This window comes from Callorhinus ursinus, unplaced genomic scaffold (assembly GCF_003265705.2).
Source record: "Callorhinus ursinus isolate GAN/ISIS: 27379988/994484 unplaced genomic scaffold, GSC_fseal_2.0 scaffold30, whole genome shotgun sequence".
NCBI classification, from domain to species: domain Eukaryota; kingdom Metazoa; phylum Chordata; class Mammalia; order Carnivora; family Otariidae; genus Callorhinus; species Callorhinus ursinus.
The window spans coordinates 669,730-686,014 of NW_027397092.1; the positions used below are offsets into that span (position 1 = coordinate 669,730).

At 40.9% G+C, this 16,285-nt stretch overlaps 1 protein-coding gene across 1 annotated transcript in view; it reads left to right on the top strand.

Moving 5' to 3' along the window:
* KCNN2 (potassium calcium-activated channel subfamily N member 2) overlaps window positions 1-16,285 on the top strand; it is a 142,845-nt gene that overhangs the window by 39,744 nt on the left and 86,816 nt on the right. Inside the window, exon 3 of the mRNA XM_025860920.2 lies at window positions 1,726-2,144. Coding sequence (XP_025716705.2) covers window positions 1,726-2,144 — 419 coding nt within the window. The remainder of the gene's footprint in view (window positions 1-1,725; window positions 2,145-16,285) is intronic.

The following is a 16,285-nucleotide window of genomic DNA, read 5'->3' on the forward strand; positions in this document are numbered from 1 at the left end:
AACCATCTTTCTTGTCTATTAGCATTTGGCCAACACTTTAAGGTCCCTAGATGAAAACGCACGATAGAAGGCATACCTCAACCCCTTATATCGCCAAATTGAACATCATCTGTTGAAACTTGGTATGTTTATGAGAGAATCTGCTGGGTTCTCCAGCTCCTTGAGGTACCAGAAAGAAGCGGTAAATTTTGCTGTCAAATTCCTGTCCATCGATGGCAGAGTTCGAATAGTAGTAGCCTGGGAAATAGCTATGCCCCGCAGAATAATTAACCTGGAATGGCAATTGGTAGCCAAAATGGGAAGATCGCTTGCCTGACTCTAGAAGAGCAGAGTCCATGGGCTCCAACCTGGGAGCAGACCTGTTCTGCCCACCTCCGTTGAGATTCACTTACCTGAGAATGTACTGTTCTCGTTTGGGTGGCTCTCATCTCACGCTTTCTGCTTGAGTTGGCTACTTACCAAAACACAAAGAATATGTCATCTTTCTTGGGGGGGGGGGGAGGAGGCGCCACTGGCATCCTGGCAGACTCCCAGAACTACAGCGTGGTTGGCACCCCTGGCTTCCTGGCTCTAAATGTCAGGAGCCCCCACAAGTCACTGTTGCAGTCAGAAATGTCACCGAACATTTCCAGATGCCTCTGGTTGTTTACGGACTCCCAGAGCCTGGTGGACTTGTTTACTGAGAAGCCAGGGAAGACAGGAAACTTTCTTTTCTGTCCCTTTTATTGTCTGCTTGCCTATCTATCTATCTATCTATCTATCTATCATCTATCTATCTATTAATCATCTATTTGCACATCTGTCTCCTTTTTCTTTTTCTTTTTTTTTTCACTGTGTGAGGAATGACAGGAATTTTAAAAAAGAAACTTTTTAATTTTTTTTAAAGACTTTATTTGACAGAGAGACACACAGCAAGAGAGGGAACACAAGCAGGGGGAGGGGGAGAGGGAGAAGCAGGCTTTCCGTGGAGCAGGGAGCCTCATGCAGGACTTGATCCCAGGACCCCGGGATCATGACCTGAGCCAAAAGCAGACGCCTAACGACTGAGCCACCCAGGCGCCTCAAAAAAGAATCTTTATTAAAGGAAGATTGAAAGCAAGTTCATAATCGAAGGGAAGGCTAAGGAAGGACAGAAGAAAAGAGAAGGTAGAGTCATAGATAGAGAAGCTGGAAGAAATGTTTCTGCCACCTTTGTGGTCCCTTGTGATTTTCTCCCCGAAGCCAATGAGATTTCCTGTTAAGAATGCTCATGTGCAGTTGCATTATAGGCTATAACTGACCACAGAGGCACCGCAAATAGATTCCACTGAGAATATGGTTAGAATTGAGGAAGGGTTTTAGATCCAGACGCTTGATGCGGAGAACAGATTGTTCCTAAGGCTAAGTCCATTGCGACTCCACCAAGGCAGGGGGGTGTATTACCGAAGGGCCCAAGCCCCTTCTCTTAAAATGATGTAACTTACCCGATCCTCCAGGAGCATCGACCCCAGAATAATTCCAGCTCCCGGACAGCAAGTGTCCAATTTCAATTTTTGCAAAACGAAGTTCTCCTTTTGTGCCGATACCATTTTCTCAAGATAGCGTACCTGGCTAGCATTTAAGTGTTACACCCTTCAGCTCGCCACGATCTCTAAAAGTCATGCGTTATGTATCTTTCAACTCTGCACTAACCCTTGTGGACCATTCATGCCATACTGAAGCTGACTTTCTACTTTATTTTTTCAGTTGTTCATGGTGGACAATGGAGCAGATGACTGGAGAATAGCCATGACTTATGAGCGTATTTTCTTCATCTGCTTGGAAATACTGGTGTGTGCTATCCATCCCATACCTGGGAATTACACGTTCACATGGACGGCCCGGCTTGCCTTCTCCTATGCCCCATCCACAACCACCGCCGATGTGGACATTATTTTGTCTATACCGATGTTCTTAAGACTCTATCTGATCGCCAGAGTCATGCTCTTACATAGCAAACTTTTCACCGATGCCTCCTCTAGAAGCATCGGAGCACTGAATAAGATAAACTTCAATACCCGTTTTGTTATGAAGACTCTAATGACTATCTGTCCAGGAACTGTGCTCTTGGTGTTTAGTATCTCATTATGGATAATTGCCGCATGGACCGTCCGAGCTTGTGAAAGGTAAGTTTGTTTCTTTTCCTGGGGACGTAATTTGGAAGTGGGAGGAAGAACACATTTTAGACCAGAGGCACACAGTGACTCACTCTTGAAAATGTTGGATTCTCTGGTGTTTTAAACGAGTCTGACAAAACTTGACTTCACATTTTTCTTACAGTAATGACTTGATGATGATGTACTTTTTTCCTTTTTTTTTTTTTTAGAGAGAGAGAGAGAGAGGAGAACACGACAGGGTTGAGGGGAGAGGGGCAGAGGGAGCAAGAGAATCTTACGCAGGCTCCATGCCCAGCACGCAGCCCTACTGGGGGCTGATCTCACGACCCTGAGATCATGCCCTGAGTTGAAATCAAGAGTCAGGCACTGAACCAATTGAGCCACCCAGGCGCCCTGATTATGCATTTTTCTTTCTGATTGGATCAGTTTTCTCCAAAGGGCTGTTTTTATACTCTGTGTCAAAATTTGGAGACCTACAGATTTTATAGATTTCTGTCCGAAATGTCTGTTTAATGGTAACACTGGATCATTTGGGTGCCACACTGGTTATAGCGTCGATTATCGTTGAGACAGAAAGCCAGTGGAAACGATGTGATTCAGACTGTTGGAACTTTCGGGAATATTTCAGTGTGGTCTGTTGATCGTACTGCCTATTGAACACGGTGTTCATATGATTACTGATAAGGAGCTTATAGGTATAATATTTGGTTTTTATTGAACTCAACAGTTAGAATGGTAAGTGTGGATTTGTTGTATTGTCTGAGGTGCTCTGGTGGTTTGGAGCTAGACACGCATCCTTAGAATTCAGGAACTGCCCAGTGAGTCTGAATTAATTAGTAATAGCATCACTGATATTAACCTTGCCATTTAACAAACAAACAAAAGTAGATTTGTTATATAAATAAGAGGGACTCTATCATGAGGACTGAAACCTCATGTGACCTTGGTTAAGAATATCTAAGTTGAAATTAGCAATAGACAGGAACGATTTAGTAATTGTTAGAACTGTTAAATCTTAGGATGTTCTTTGTAGTGTCCAGATGTTTTTTAGTTTAGCTTTTGAAAATTGAAGGTATATACGTATACAGTTTAACGAAGAAAAATATCTGTATGAGAATTGTTGCAAAAAAAGCAAACCTGCAATACCCCTTCCCCATTTTGATTTTTCAGAAGCAGTCACTCGAAGATCTTTTAGTCAGTTTTTTTTGGTAATTGCTTTTCGTATTTCTGAATGATATTGCTTATTTTGCCACCACTAGGTTTTTCATCTAGCATTTTAGGAAAGTTGGGGTTTTAGTTTTCTTTCACACGTACATAACCCTTTCATGACTGTACCCCCCCAAAAGAGTAATTTCTATCTTCCCAGTAAGTTATGTTGACACCGATGATCTGCATTCTACGCTAACATCCTTATGACTATGTAAACTGCTTTTGTGGTTGAACAGTGTGTAGTATCTTATTAGCATCTTGCTTTTTCTGCACATCTTTTTATTTTCCCTCATTTCCCCCATATTTAAATATTCTTTTGCTAGATTCATGTATATTGAGCAGTCTAGCAATTTCACCTTGAAAAACAATTCTTCTAACCTGCTTGCCCATCACATTGGGGATTTCCTCGGGCTTCTTTGTATGTTGGGTACCCTTTTTCTTGAACCCCGTTTCTCCCTCGTTTTCCACCTATCCTTCATTTTGGCAGAATTCATCTTCCAGTAGCTTTTAAGAAAAGGTAGCAGGTAAGAGAGAGAATATTTTGAGAGCTTGAGATATGGCCATTCTTCTTTCCCTACTTCTTTGATAACGGGGCTGGATATAAAACTCTAGATTGGAAATCACTTTTACTCAGAGTATCGAAGCCTTTATTTGCCTCTGGCATCCAGGATCCAGCAGTCTGATACTGTCCTCAATTTTTTATGCTTTTTTTTCCCCCCACGGAAGCTTTTAGGATTGGTGTTCTACAGTTGCAACAGGATACATCTGGGCGTGACTCTATTTTAATCTAGAGTACTGGGAATATAATAGGCCTGTTCAATCCTGGAATGATTGTCCTTCAGTTCTTAGAAATTTTCTTGAATTATTTAATGATTTTTGTTCCTGTGTTCTGTTGTGTGGATATTGGCCCTCCTCTATTGGTTTTCTGATTTTCCTGTTTTCTTTCTTATTTTTTTCTGTTTCTGTTTTTGCTCTGTCTATGGAAGATAACCTCCATTTTATCTTTCTATTGGAATTTAGTTTCTTTTTAATATATATTAATTTCCAGTGTCTCATGTTTGATCCCCAAGTGCCCCTTTGAAAAAAAGTAGCATCATGCTTTTGTTCTTGGATACATTGTTTTATTTGTTCAGAGATGTTAATGATAATTTTTGAAAATTTTTCTCTTCGTATCTGTATTGTTTGCCCAAAGATTCATTTTTCTGTTGGTTTTGGCTTCTAGCTTTGCCCAAGTAGTTAGGTAACTTCAACTGTCTGCTCTTACTTGACAGTGCCATCCTCAAGAGATGAGTGGGTGGAACTTTCTTTGCATATCTAGAAGTTGTCAACTGTGGGCTTCACTACAGGGTCATTTGGGGCGTGGGGGGCAGAACACCAATTTTAGTATCTTTACGTATTTTCTGTTTTCTCTGAGCAATCTGACAGGCTCATGGGAAGTTGTTTCTCCTGTCCTCCCTTGAAGGTGCAAGCCCTAGGGGACAGCATACTGGGAATTGAAAGGTCAGAGAAGAGGTCTCAACCACTAACCTGCAAACCTTTATTTGTTTTCTGAGTCGTAACATTACCGGTAGCCTACTCCCTATGGTGCTTGATGCCCTCCGTCAACTCACTGACTTTGTGTTTTACCTCTCGGGACAATAAACTTCCAGGCTTCTCCCAGTTGGTAAAAGATACTACAAGTAACAAAGTAGAGAAGAGAATCTAGGTATCTAACTGCTTTTATGCAGTATCTGAACCCGTCCTCACCTTTAAGGCCGTGTCCTGATCTCCACTTGCGGAGATGCTGGTGCCAAGGATTTCCTGAGCCTTTAGACGGGATGGGTTGGTTCTCAGTGCCGATATGCTTTCCTTGTGATTTTTTTTTTTTACCAATCCCAGTCTAGAATTCTCCTTTTGCGAGTCAGGTAAGTCAGTGATCACATGTCAGTTGGCTTTTCAGCTCCCGTCAGACTGTCTTGTCACTCATTCTTGCTGTCCTCATGGGTCTGTGCTTTTTGGGGTTTCTTTGTTTTACAGTTACTTATAGTCATTTTAATGGGGTTCAGGGAGGGAGCCAAGGTCTGCATGTTTGTTGAGTCTATTTTACAAGAAATTCTGGAGTGATTAGTTTTTAGGATCAAGTATCTGAATCTTTTTTAGACCTTCTCTTATTAAGTACGGTGTTTGAAGGATTAAAGTTTTCTTTTTAAATGAAACCTAGACTCCTTATGGTATTGCTTTATTTGCTAGCAGTCATGGTATTTAGAGGCTTATGGTATTTCCTGGAGCAGATGTACCTATAAAATTTGAAGAGTAAGTATGAAAAACTTTAGCTGATAAACCCATTTAGTTTATGAAAATTGCTCTTAGTTGAAAGTTATACATAACAGCATACCACTGGGGGTAAAGGCACAGTTGAATGGTACGTACATCTGTATGAGCGGTCCCCCGCGTATCTGCTCCCCAAGGGCCCAGGAAATAAATGGCCTCAAAACTGTGCACATGCCATATATTTTCTTTTCAAAAATGGTCCATCTTAACTGTTTGAACCCATCTTCACCAGATTCAGAACGCCTCAGGCAAATGATGCCACATCTTCGTAGGAGCCCAAAGTATGTGTGTTTTTTTTTTTAACAGGCTGAGATTGTGAGGTGACAGACCAGTCCTGGGTTCATATAAAAAGACACTAGAACCTGAAAATTGCCCATTTCATATGAAGACTGAGAGTCTGTAGCCAGCAGTTACATAACAGGAACACACTGTGGCGTGTTGGGGAAGGGAGGGAGACCAGACTCTGGACTGGGATGCTGGGATCTCGTCCCACTCGTGCAGCGGAGGGGCTGCGTGATGACCTCAGGCCAACCAGCTCACTTCTTTTTGTCTTAATTTCTTCACTGCAAACTAAATGGGTTGATAAGCTTTCCTCTTCCAAAGATAACATTTCCTAATTGTACAAGTGTGTAAAAGAAAATAAAATCACTAACCAGCGTTGTGATAGTAGATTTTCCACAGTTTGTTCCTCGTTTGACTTCCCATTTTGCTGCACAAAATCTCCAGATTGTGACTTGTAAGATACAAAGATAAAAAAAAGAAATTAGCTTCTTTTTTACAAAGTTTGATATGAGGTCGTTTGCATCTTACATTTCCTTAAATGTTTTCCTTCCTTCCTTTCTTCCTCCCTCCCTCCCTTCCTTCCTCCTTCCTTCTTCCTGTTGTGAATTTGCAGTACTTCATACAACACACAGCTCTCCTATTTCTTTGGTTTGGAATTTAGATTTGAATGAACCCCACCAGGTCCATCTTTGATCTACCCAAGTATCCTCTCCATATTAAAGGGAGATTCACACCTGATAGAAATCCTCTTCTCAGTTAATTAGAACAAGTCTAAGAATATTTTTAAAAAGAGAAAGGTTTTAGGGCGCCTTTGTGGCTCAGTTGGTTAAGCAGCCGACTCTTGATTTCAGCTAGAGTCCCGATCTCAGGGTGCTGGGATCAAGCCCCATTGGGCCCCACACCAGCTTCGAGTCTGCTTGAGAATATTCTCTCTCCCTCTGCCCCTCCCCCCACCCAGGTGTGCGCACGCTTGCTCGCTTGCCCTCTCAAATAAATTAGGTAAAACTTTTTAAAAATTTTTAAAAGGAGAGAGCTTTTGAGAGAAAGAGAGAAGCACATGCCTCTCTGGAGAAGTTTGTTTTGCAGACTATCCCTCTCCTTCCACTGAGCACAGCACATCTAGAGGTTTCTGGGAAATGTTCTGTACTAAGGAGGAGGACATCCTGTAGGAGGCATCTCTTCCTGGCGGTGTTACTTTCCCTGACAGATCATGTATCTCTGATTTACCTATAAGGAATAAAAACTCCCTTTTTCTTTTATTTCTCTCCCCCCCCTTTCCAATGTCCCCTCTGTCACCTTCTCCCTACCCCCCCGCCTTCCGTGAAAGGTAGGAAGAAGCTGAGTGGCAAGTAGCTGGCATTATGCCTGGAGCCTACGTTTGTCGGGAGGAGCCTGCCCCAGACCAGTGTCCCTTCTCTCTCTGGTTTCATTTTGGCTTTATGTTGAGGTGGATATGACGCCTGGAAAGAACATTTGCTTCTAAAACAACCCGGAAAGTGTGACCTAGTGCTGCTCAAGTGATTTCTTGTTCATGCAGACTCAGGTCTGGGCATTGAATCAGATGTGTCAGGAGAACCTTCAGGAACATTTTTGTCCTCCAGGAAGTCAGAACCCCATATCTTGGGGTCCTGAAAACTGGGCATTATCCATCTTGTACTTTTTGAGGCTTCACTGTTTTTGTAAAGAGCATAAGTGAGTGTTCAATCTGAAGTGCGCTTCACCAGATACTGTTGTGTTTTTTTTTTAAGATTTTATTTATTTATTTGAGAGGGAGAATGAGAGAGAGAGAGAGAGCGTGAGAGGGGGTAGGGTCAGAGGGAGAAGCAGACTCCCCACTGAGCAGGGAGCCCGATGCGGGACTCGATCCCAGGACTCCAGGATCATGACCTGAGCCGAAGGCAGTCGCTTAACCAGCTGAGCCACCCAGGCGCCCACCGGACATTGTTTTTGAGGACACTGTTTTGCCAGGCGTAGGACCGGATACTGTGGGCCAGTGCTGTGTTACGTGAGGGAAAGCATTTTGCTCCGTATTGTTTTTTCTTTTTTCCCTGTAAGGGTTCCCAGAAGATTTACTATGGGCATGTGCTTTGGGTATATCCAAGAGAGAAAAGGAGCATTGACTTGACCACATCTTCTGGGAACCAGAGTTGGCCCTTGTCAATAACTGAAGTTTCAGAGATGGAAAGGCTTTTTTTTTTTTTTAAGGTAAACTGTTTTTATTTTGTAGTTTTGTCTTGTTTTGTTTTTTGTTTTTAATTTTGTTTAATTATGTTAGCTTTCTGCACACTATTCTCTTCCTGATTGCTGCAGGTTTTATCATGTGGGGGAGGGGGCGGAGTTTGGAATGGACAGAAAGAAGGGGTAAGAATGGGGAGCGTTACCACAGAGAGAAGCAGACATGAACAACCTGATAATGTGATGATGCTCGGTGCGGTTTGTCACCGGAAAAGATTCATTTAGTTAAGACATTTGTGGCCAAATAAAATTCACTGTTCTTTTTTTTTTTTTTTTACAATTTTATTTATTTACTTATTTGAGAGAGAGCACTCCCACGCTCGCATGAGTGGGGAGAGGAGCAGAGGGAGAAGGAAAGAATCTCAAGCAGACTCTGTGCTGAGCGTAGAGCCTAACACAGGGCTTGATCTCAGGACCCTGAAATCATCACCTGAGCTGAAGCCGAGTAGGGCACTTAACTGAGTGAGCCACCCAGGCGACCCTAAATTCACTCTTCTTCTTTACCTTATTGCTTCATCTCCAGGAGTGTTTAAGTATGAATTAACTAGTATGCATTTGTTAAGTGGGAAAGGTTTCTCTCAATGGCTTTAGAATGGTTTGTTCTTTTCCCAGGTGGGAAAATTGGAGAAGCGAACAAGGGAACTTGTTTTGTAGAGCTTCTCATGAGCTAAGCTGTATTTTAGATGGGTTAAAAATAAATTCTTCAAAACTCATAGGTAAAGAAAGGTAGTAAGTATTTATTATATAACAAAAATATTTAACACATATTATAATAATATATAAACAGGTAAATGAGTATTTTTCAAATTATCAAAGACAACTGAGGAATGGAGTTTCAGCTGTGTTTAGAATCTATTATTCTGTCTTAAAAGTATGTTTTAAAAGTATGTTTTACGTCTTCCATTAATCAAGTTAGACTTTTCTTTTTTCTTAATTAATTAATTTTTAAAAATACTTTTAAAAACCTGTCACTGATAGTCTCCTACATTGCATTCGTTTTAATTGCCCGAAAGATGATTTCCAAAATGCGGCTGAAACTTTATTATAGCAGTATATTGTGGAATATTACTGCCAAGTCATGTGCCATAAAACCGTATCCCACATAAAACTTTATATACAATAGCTGCTTTTAACACAAGGATTGGTGATATCGTCCAACATCAGTATTAACCAAAGAGTCGATCAGGAAAGTGCTTGCAGGATGGGAACGGCCCATTTTGTAACTACACGTGTTTCCAAACTTTTAGCACCAGTTCATAGAGGGTATATGATTTGGGGTTCTGCTTCCCATTGCATATGGGCCCTGAATACCAGTCATTTTTCTACCTACTAAGATAACGTGAACATACCGTTCTTCCTGCGTGGTCATTGTTGACATCTAGGAAATTAAATCAGCATTGTGGTGTTTACTTTTTTGTGACCAAACGTGAATCTGCTATTCTAAGCTCAGACATTCCTGACTTCCTCTTCATAGAGCATGATTTTGAATAAAACCATTTCAGGTTTCAATAGGTGATAAACGATTTAGAATGCTTAAATGGTCTGGATTCTAATTTTCACGTTTCTCATTTCAAAAGAGTTTTAGTTTGCTTTGATTTTTTTCTCTGAGAAGCCAGTTTTTCGAGGAGGAAGGGATAGATGGCATCTGAGAGTCTCACTTCTATTTATTTCTAAAAATTATTTACGTAGCATCACACACAGCAGAGTATGAAATGAGGAGGCTACGTTTTCAAACTCTAGCTTGCTTTCTTGACCTGCTGTCCATGATTCTATTTTATATTTTTAGGAGACTCTCTGAGAAGTCTGTGCGTGTTCAGGCCCTGACCATCAGAGATGCCTTATTTCCTGCTGATTTCCTTAAATCGGAAGCATGTGACTTGGGATCAAGTTTCTTCAGTAGTTGTCAAAGTAGTCATAAAATATCCATGGGCTGTGCTGGGGAAGCATCCTCCTGCACCTTGACTGATCACGGTGTACTGGATAATTAGATTATTTCTTACCACTTAAAGTTTCAGCTGTTGCTAAGTAAACTCTAAGCATTTCATCAATGGATTTGTAATTTGTGGTTCATGGTAATGTAATACTTTGTAAACTTAGACTTCCAGAGTCTGATTCACATGGACGGATATAGCCTTTTTTAGACTCAGAAATGAGTCACAACTTTAAAATGGGCCCTTTCAAGTTATAAAAGTCAGCGGTTTGAAAGCATTCATCATGCATCTGTGACTTGGAAAGCATCACGCCTCGGTATAGTGTTTGCCAAATAAATTGGTCATTAAAGTCTTATGGAAAAAAAGCCAGTACTTTGTCCAGCTCAGTTTTCTCTTCATGCCTCCATAGATATGATTTGGTATTCTGTTTTTGGTTTGGGGCGTGGTTTTTTTTTTGGGGTCTACCTCCTGAGAGAACGATGAGAATTAATATTTGTTGGCAAGATGCTTTGAGATCCTGGTTTGAGGAGTGCAGTTGGAAAAACCAGCACTGATTATATTCAAAACAACAACAACAACAAACCCACAAAAACCCAACAACAAAACACCAAACAAAAAACATGAAGCCAAAAACCGCTCAGAAATCCAATCTCACTGATCTTATAGTGAACTCATTATAGTCTTTCCCATCCTGACATCGATGCTGAGGTGCAGATTTTATGGAATACGGGTCCTGATTGTCTCCTAACTGGTGTGTATGCGATCCTGTGCAGCTTTCTTATGCACTTGAGCTTCAGAATCACTCTGCCAGATAAAAAGAAAAAACATAGAGTCAAAACGTAGATGCCCTGACATTCACACTATTTTGTCTTTTTTTTTTAAAGACTTTATTTTTTATTTTTTTTAAAGATTTATTTATTTGAGAGAGCGAGAATGAGAGAGAGAGAGTACATGAGAGGGGGGAGAGTCAGAGGGAGAAGCAGGCTCCTCACTGAGCAGGGAGCCTGATGCGGGACTCGATCCCGGGCTTCCGGGATCATGACCTGAGCCGAAGGCAGTTGCTTAACCAACTGAGCCACCCAGGCGCCCCACACTATTTTGTCTTTAAGAAAATTAATACATTTCTTAGACATACATGAGGCTCGATTGGAGAAAATTCAGCTTTTCCCCACTTGCCTGCAGGATTTTGTACGTTCTTTTATTCTTTTTGAAATTTATATCCTTTATTTTTAATGTGATCATACAGCAAAATAGCATAAAAATAACAAAATAAATTTGAGACAAGAAAAGTGCCTTTACGTGCAATAGAATGTACACATTTTGAGCATTTTCAGGGCTTGGACAAATCGACCTTCTATACTAACATTAAACTTTTATAACCTTTGTACCTATTCATGGGCTTGCTTCATGTTATGACTACTCAATTTAGGGAATGAAGGGGGTTTTAGAATTGTATCCCAGAGCTGGTGTTGGGGTTAAAAAGCATCTGCTGCTGATCAGGCAGGGTGCTTGGCTGGACTCCCTGGGAAGGACTGGATGAATTGTTTCTCTGGTGATTGCCAGACAGGTAGAGCAGTATCTAGTCTTAACAGTGCTTCCTGATGCCCCATGGAGGGGAATGGCAGTCCTTGAACTCTCCCACTCTGCCATGTCCAGTCCGGTTTTGTCCCTGATTCAAAAGCCCACGGATTAGTAAATAGTCTGATCACTGCCAAATTCCTAGGGAAATTGGAAAAGGCCCAGGCTTCAGAGACTTTAACTTAGCATGGTGGTGAAGTCAAAGCCATTTTGAGAACATGGTCATTAGTTAATAAATGCTTGATGAATAAAATAAAGGAATTAAAGGAAAAAACCTCATGCAGAGTTTCGCCATAATTTTTGGATAATGTGTAAGAGGATTTTTTTTTTGGTCATTCTTCCATTTTTTTTAAACAACTTGATTGAGGTATAACTTATATACCTATTTTAAGCATATAATTTAAGCATATATCTCAATCATTTCCTAGTAAATGTCGAGAACTATACAACCATCACCTCTTTTTTTTTTAAGATTTTATTTATTTATTTGAGAGCATGAGTAGAGGGATAGGGAGAAGCAGATTCCTTGCTGAGCAGGGAGCCCCATGTGGGGCTTGACTTGATCCCAGGACCTGGAGATCATGACCTGAGCCAAAGTCAGAAGCTTAACTGACTGTGCCACCTAGGCGCCCCAACCTCTGTTGCGTTTTTATTTTTTTTTAAGATTTTTATTTATTTATTGAGAGAGAGAGAGAATGGTAGAGAGAGAGCATGAGAGGGAAGAAGGTCAGAGGGAGAGTCAGGCTCCCTGCTCAGCAGGGAGTCTGATGCAGGACTCGATCCTGGGACTCCAGGATCATGACCTGAGCCGAAGGCAGTCGCTTAACCAACTGAGCCACCCAGGCACCCTCTGTTGCGTTTTTAAAGCTTCACCACCCCCCAAAAGATCCCTTGTTCCCATTTGCATGAAGTCCCTGCACCCTCCAGTCCCAGGAGACCACCAATATGTTGTCTGTCTCCATAGATTTGCTCTTCTGAGCATTCTGTAGAAATGGAATCAGATGATATATAGCTTTTTCTTTTACCTTGCTCAAAGATTTTGATATTCATTCCCGTCGTCTCATCTAGTTTGCTCCTTTTTATTGACAAATAGTATTCCGTTATAAGGATATGCCACAGTTTGTTCCCTCATTCACCAGTTGATACACATTTAGAAGGTTTCCTGTTTGAGGGCGGTTATGAATAGAACCGCTGTGAACTTTTGCACAGACGTCTCTGTAGAAACAGGTTTTGGTTTTCTTGGGTAGACATCTAGGAGTGGCCCACACCATCTTATATTCTTCCCAGAAACTAAGCATCTGTGAGGGTTCCTCTTTTATTACACAGTGCTGACAACATGGTCATATACACATGCACACATATATACGCAAACATATTTATTGATATAATCTTAGTACCATTCTAGTGAGTGCACAGTGGTACTTTATTTTGGTTATAACTTGCAGTTGTCCAGTGGCCAATGATGGCGAACACCTGTCATGTGATCATTAGCCATTTGTGTATCTTCTTTGGCAAAATGTCCATTTAAAGTGTTTGCCCATTTTCACACTGGGTCATTTATCTTACTCTATCCTAAGAGTTTTTTCTCTATTCCGATTACCAGGCTTTTCTCAGATGCATGATTTGCAAATATTTTCTGTGGCTTGTCTTTGTGTTTTCGTTTGTTTTTTTGAACACCATGTTTTCTGAAGCCACGAATACTTGCCTTTCTCAAAAGGAGTCTTGCTTTACCGCCCAAGCCAGGGAAAAAACCAGCTACACATACCCAGGGGGCTGTGATGAACCCTTTGAAGAGACTTGACTCCCTTGTTAAGTTTTTCTGCTTCCTATGCTTTTCCTTGCTGTCTTTTGCTACCCTGAAGTCTTGTGTTTCTAGTATCTGCTATTTGCTAGTTACAAGAAATAGAGGAAGGAGCGAGGGAGGTTAACCTGAGTTAAAAAATATCTGTCCAGGTCTTGCATCGCCGTGATGATGGTAGTCACTGTGAACAGCGAAGTACAGAGAGTATCTGTCACTTTAATACTTAGGGTGAAGATGTTCCTTGACTCGCGCCTAATGGGGATATTTAGAATTCTTTTCTTTTCCTCCCCGTTAAGGCAGTAATTTGTTTTAAACAATCTACAGGTATCTTCATGACCAAAGGGCAAACGTTTGTAACAGGTGTGACCCCATTTTAGGGAATTAGCTAAAGATTGTTAAAAACCAAGCCCCCTCCCCCACTCTGTGTGACCTCACTGGATTTTATGACAGTCCAGTGTCATCTCTTTGGAAGAGTGATGCTTTAGCCATGGGCTGCCTGACCAGATGCCCATTGCTTGATTATTCTTCATAGCATGCTTTGTATCACAGTGACGGGATATCATAGTCCAACTCACAGGGAAGTAGCAATTGATATCTGACATTTAGTTTTCCACAGTGGCTCAGGGGCCAAGAGATTTTTGAGTAGCCACTCCTAATATCTATTGCTTGTCATAGATTTAATATTCTAAAAGCTTTCTGCATTACATAAAGAGTACCATTTTAGCTTACAGAATTGTATTGAATAGTCTAACAGAAGAAGATGCAACTTAAAAATAAATTTTTGCAGACTTTGTGATATCTGGTGTCGGGGCTTTAGAACCACTTCAGAAACCTCCATGTAAGAATCATGGTCTGGTCTGTAAATAGGAAAGCCACAACGTAAGGCACAAAGTATTCAGATCAAGTTGGGTTGGAAGAAAATATCTTTTGCCAGTAATCAGAGTGAAAAGTTAAATTTACTAACTTTCTTGATTTAAATAAATGGTTCCCAGTATTTCATGTGATTGGGCGTTTCAGTGATCGTAAGCTCTCTGTTTTGAACAAAACCAAAGCTATGTTAGACATCTATGGAAAATCATCCTGAATCTCCGCTTATTATTCTTTTGGGGTAAGTTTATGCTTTTGTCCTGGAAGGCATGACAAAATGAAGCATCCAATACAGAAAGATAAGCTTTGGTCCATAATTTTAATCTGGCTTCGTGGTGGCCAGCTCTTAGAAATCTGGCTGGCTGTGTGTCTTTTCTGAAAAGGGATGAGTATTCTTAGATTTACTACTGTTATTTTTCTAGTCCACCTACTGTGCTTTCTAGTGGTCAGTAAGATGTTTTTGCTTTGGTTCTTTAAATAGGTTCTAAGAAGCTCGGGGTGTCGCTGTGAAGTGAGAGGTCTCTCTGTCAGGTTTTGTATTCCTCCTTAAAGATTCTTCATTTTTTATGGACTGATAGCTTTTATTTCTCTTCTCATCTATCATTCACCCTCTGTGTTCTCTGGATTCCTGTTCTTTCCTACCAAGGTCATTGGCACAGCTAGTGATGGGCCAGGTGTTTGGGGTAGGTGTGTGGTTGTATGGTAAAAGGGATGAAGGTACCATGATAGGCAGGTTCGATGTGGTCTTGAAGAAGAACCGGGAAGACTTTTGTAGTCATTAGTCACTAGCGTAATATGCTCAAAACTTTCATCTGATCCTGGTTAGGTGAGGGGATGGGTTTTCTCTCCAATGTCAAGGTGTTCTTTGAGTGCCTATGGTATTCTCCACCCTTTACAGATGAGGGTAAAAAAGCCCTGCTTAAACCAGACTCCACAAGGATAAAGACCATGTCTAGTAACATCTTGATCCTGGTGGCCCAGATCTTTTTTTTTTTTTTTAAAGATTTTATTTATTTATTTGAGAGACAGAGAGAGAGAGGCAGACTTCCCCACTGAGCAGAGACCCCGATGCAGCACTTGATCCCAGGACCCCGGGATCATGACCTGAGCCGAAGGCAGACGCTTAAAACTGACTGAACCACCGGAGGCGCCCCTCTTGTGAGATCTTATGAGTCTTCTAGTCCTGTCAGGTCAAGAATAATGATGACTACCACAGCTCCGTGAGGACTTGTGAGGTAAACGTTTTGCACAGATGTGTGCCCATCAGTCAGAACAACAGAGGGCTGATGAGAAATGCTTCATGAGTGACTTCATGTATTAAGTTTAACCCTACGAGAGACATGATACTTCCAATGGGAATAATGTATGTTAAGTGTGGAAAAAATGCTTGTCTTGATTTTATTATCTTCCAGAAATGGGTTCATTTGAAAGCAATTAGAGTTTTACTATTTAGTAAGTTAACAAAGTTTAATGAGGAGCTCTGTGTTAATTTAAAATTTCTTTGAAGCAGGGGCAAAAATAGCACTTGCTGAATTTTTTTTCTCTTAGTTAATATTGGTCGGTAACGTTTCATATGTTTCAGGTGTGCAAAAGTCTAGTTACCATTTTTCACCATACAGTTGACCCCCTTCACCCATTTTGCCCACCCCACAACTCCCTTCCTCTCTGGTAACTGTCAGTCTGTCTCTGTGTTTATGAGTTTGTTTTTGTATTATTTTGTTTTATTCATTTCTGTTTTTTTTTTTTCAAGATTCCACATACTAGTGAAGTCATATCGTATTTGTCTTTCTCCATTACTTAGCATAATACCCTCAAGGTCCATCCATGTTGTTGTAAATGGCAAGATTTCATTCTTGTTTATGGCTGAGTAATATTCCATTGCACATATGTACCACACCTTCTTTATCCATTCATCTGTTGATGAATACTTAGGTTGT